General features: G+C 37.8%; 1 protein-coding gene across 1 annotated transcript in view; it reads left to right on the top strand.

The window, feature by feature from the left end:
• Window positions 1-1486, top strand: part of LOC122071807 (probable galacturonosyltransferase 7) — a 16478-nt gene extending 14992 nt beyond the window's left edge. Inside the window, exon 9 of the mRNA XM_042636218.1 lies at window positions 445-1486. Within this exon, the coding sequence (XP_042492152.1) occupies window positions 445-757 (313 nt within the window). The 3' untranslated portion in view covers window positions 758-1486. The remainder of the gene's footprint in view (window positions 1-444) is intronic.
• The last annotated feature ends 216 nt before the right edge of the window (window positions 1487-1702 follow it).

The following is a 1702-nucleotide window of genomic DNA, read 5'->3' as shown; positions in this document are numbered from 1 at the left end:
CCTCTCTCTCTCTCTCTCTCTCTCTCTCTCTCTCTCTGTTTGCGTGTGTCTGCATGCATGTGCTTTGATGAGTGGTAGCATGGTGGGAAGATTTGTTCTTGGTACTAATGTGGTTTATGAAAATGTTGTGTTTCTCACACTCTGCGTGCCTTTTTTTTGGGGTGGGGGGGTGTTTGCCGTCACATTTTTTTTTATTGAGAATGAATTGGTTTTCCAAGAGCTTCAGTAGTTTTGGTTCTCTTTGACAAATCAAGTAATGATGAGGTTGATTTAGTTAAGAGGCATGATACATCCAGACACCAAGGGTGTTATACTGACATGTGGTTTGTGAACCTTTTATGGGTATGAGAAGTCAGTCTGCTTGTTTTCCTGGTTTCAATTGCTACAATATTAATTTTCCACAAGACAGTACCAATGACACATACCAGCTACTATAACTTTTTAACTTGGTGCTTTGATCTTGCAACATGAACAGAAGCACAGCATCAGGGAGGAATCACTAAGAGCTGGATTGTTGCCTGCAAGCTTGCTCACATTCCAGAACCTGGTTTATCCTCTTGATGGTTCATGGGCTTTGTCAGGACTAGGTCATGATTACAGCATTGATTCCCAAGCCATTAGGAGGGCTGCAGTGTTGCATTACAATGGGAACATGAAACCATGGCTGGAGCTGGGGATTCCAAAGTATAAAAGATACTGGAAGAAGTTTCTGAAACGAGAAGATCAGTTCATGGGTGAATGCAATGTGAACCCATAGTAAACCTCTCATCTGAGTAGTGGCATTACCCAGCATCAGGGAAAAAAATTTCGGTTCAGTGAGAAGACAGATGATCGAACTTCTTGATGTTCATTATTTCGTGGAAAAGAATAACACCAATCCTGGCTAAGTGTAAGGCAGGATGGCATTCTTTTTGGTTTGGGAAGGGTTGGCAGGAAAGTCATGATCACAATCTCTAATTTGAATCTGGAGATACCTGATTGCTTGGTAATAAGGGAACCATTACTTTTTATCTGCATTCGAGGTGAGAGCAGAAGAGAGTTCTAATGCACTGTTGCTAGACCCAAAGGGTCCAAGACGGGGTTTAGTGTACAACATGATTGAGTGATTCAGATTGAAAGAGAGAATACTGCTAATATGCGTAATAGTCTACAATGGATGGGAAGTAAGATCCACAATCTGTAAAGGGAGCATTGTTTATTGATGATTGTTCACTGAAGATTCAATTGCCGTTTGTTCATGTGATAGAAGTGATTGTTGGGCCAGTGTCCCAAAATGGGTTACTGGTTTGTCTTATTTGTTTGATCTTTTGTTATTGGAATTTTCTAATTGACACTGATTAAGGTGTGGGAGTGATTTGTAATTTTACATTTTTGTCTTGAGTATAACATTTTTTTTTTCCAATTCGGAAAAATAATGTCATTTCACTTGTATATGCCTTTTGATAATGACAATGATAAATCACTTTTAAATTATTATTTTTGAAAATCCTTTTATATCTGAACTTTTGGGAATAAGATGAAGTCAATTAAATGAAAGTATTAAGTTCTAAAAATACACCTATGGTGTGTCATTTAAATGTTATTGTTTGATGATAATTTACATGTTTGTTTGGTATAGGTTTGAGCCTCTTTTTTTGACATAAGTATTTGTTGTTTTTAAAACTAAGGATAGATTCCGGAAAAGGGGGAGAAACGACTTAAG

Source organism: Macadamia integrifolia, unplaced genomic scaffold (genome assembly GCF_013358625.1).
Source record: "Macadamia integrifolia cultivar HAES 741 unplaced genomic scaffold, SCU_Mint_v3 scaffold_9A, whole genome shotgun sequence".
NCBI classification, from domain to species: domain Eukaryota; kingdom Viridiplantae; phylum Streptophyta; class Magnoliopsida; order Proteales; family Proteaceae; genus Macadamia; species Macadamia integrifolia.
Note: the sequence above shows the minus strand (reverse complement) of the source record. Positions and strands in the feature narration are given on the sequence as shown.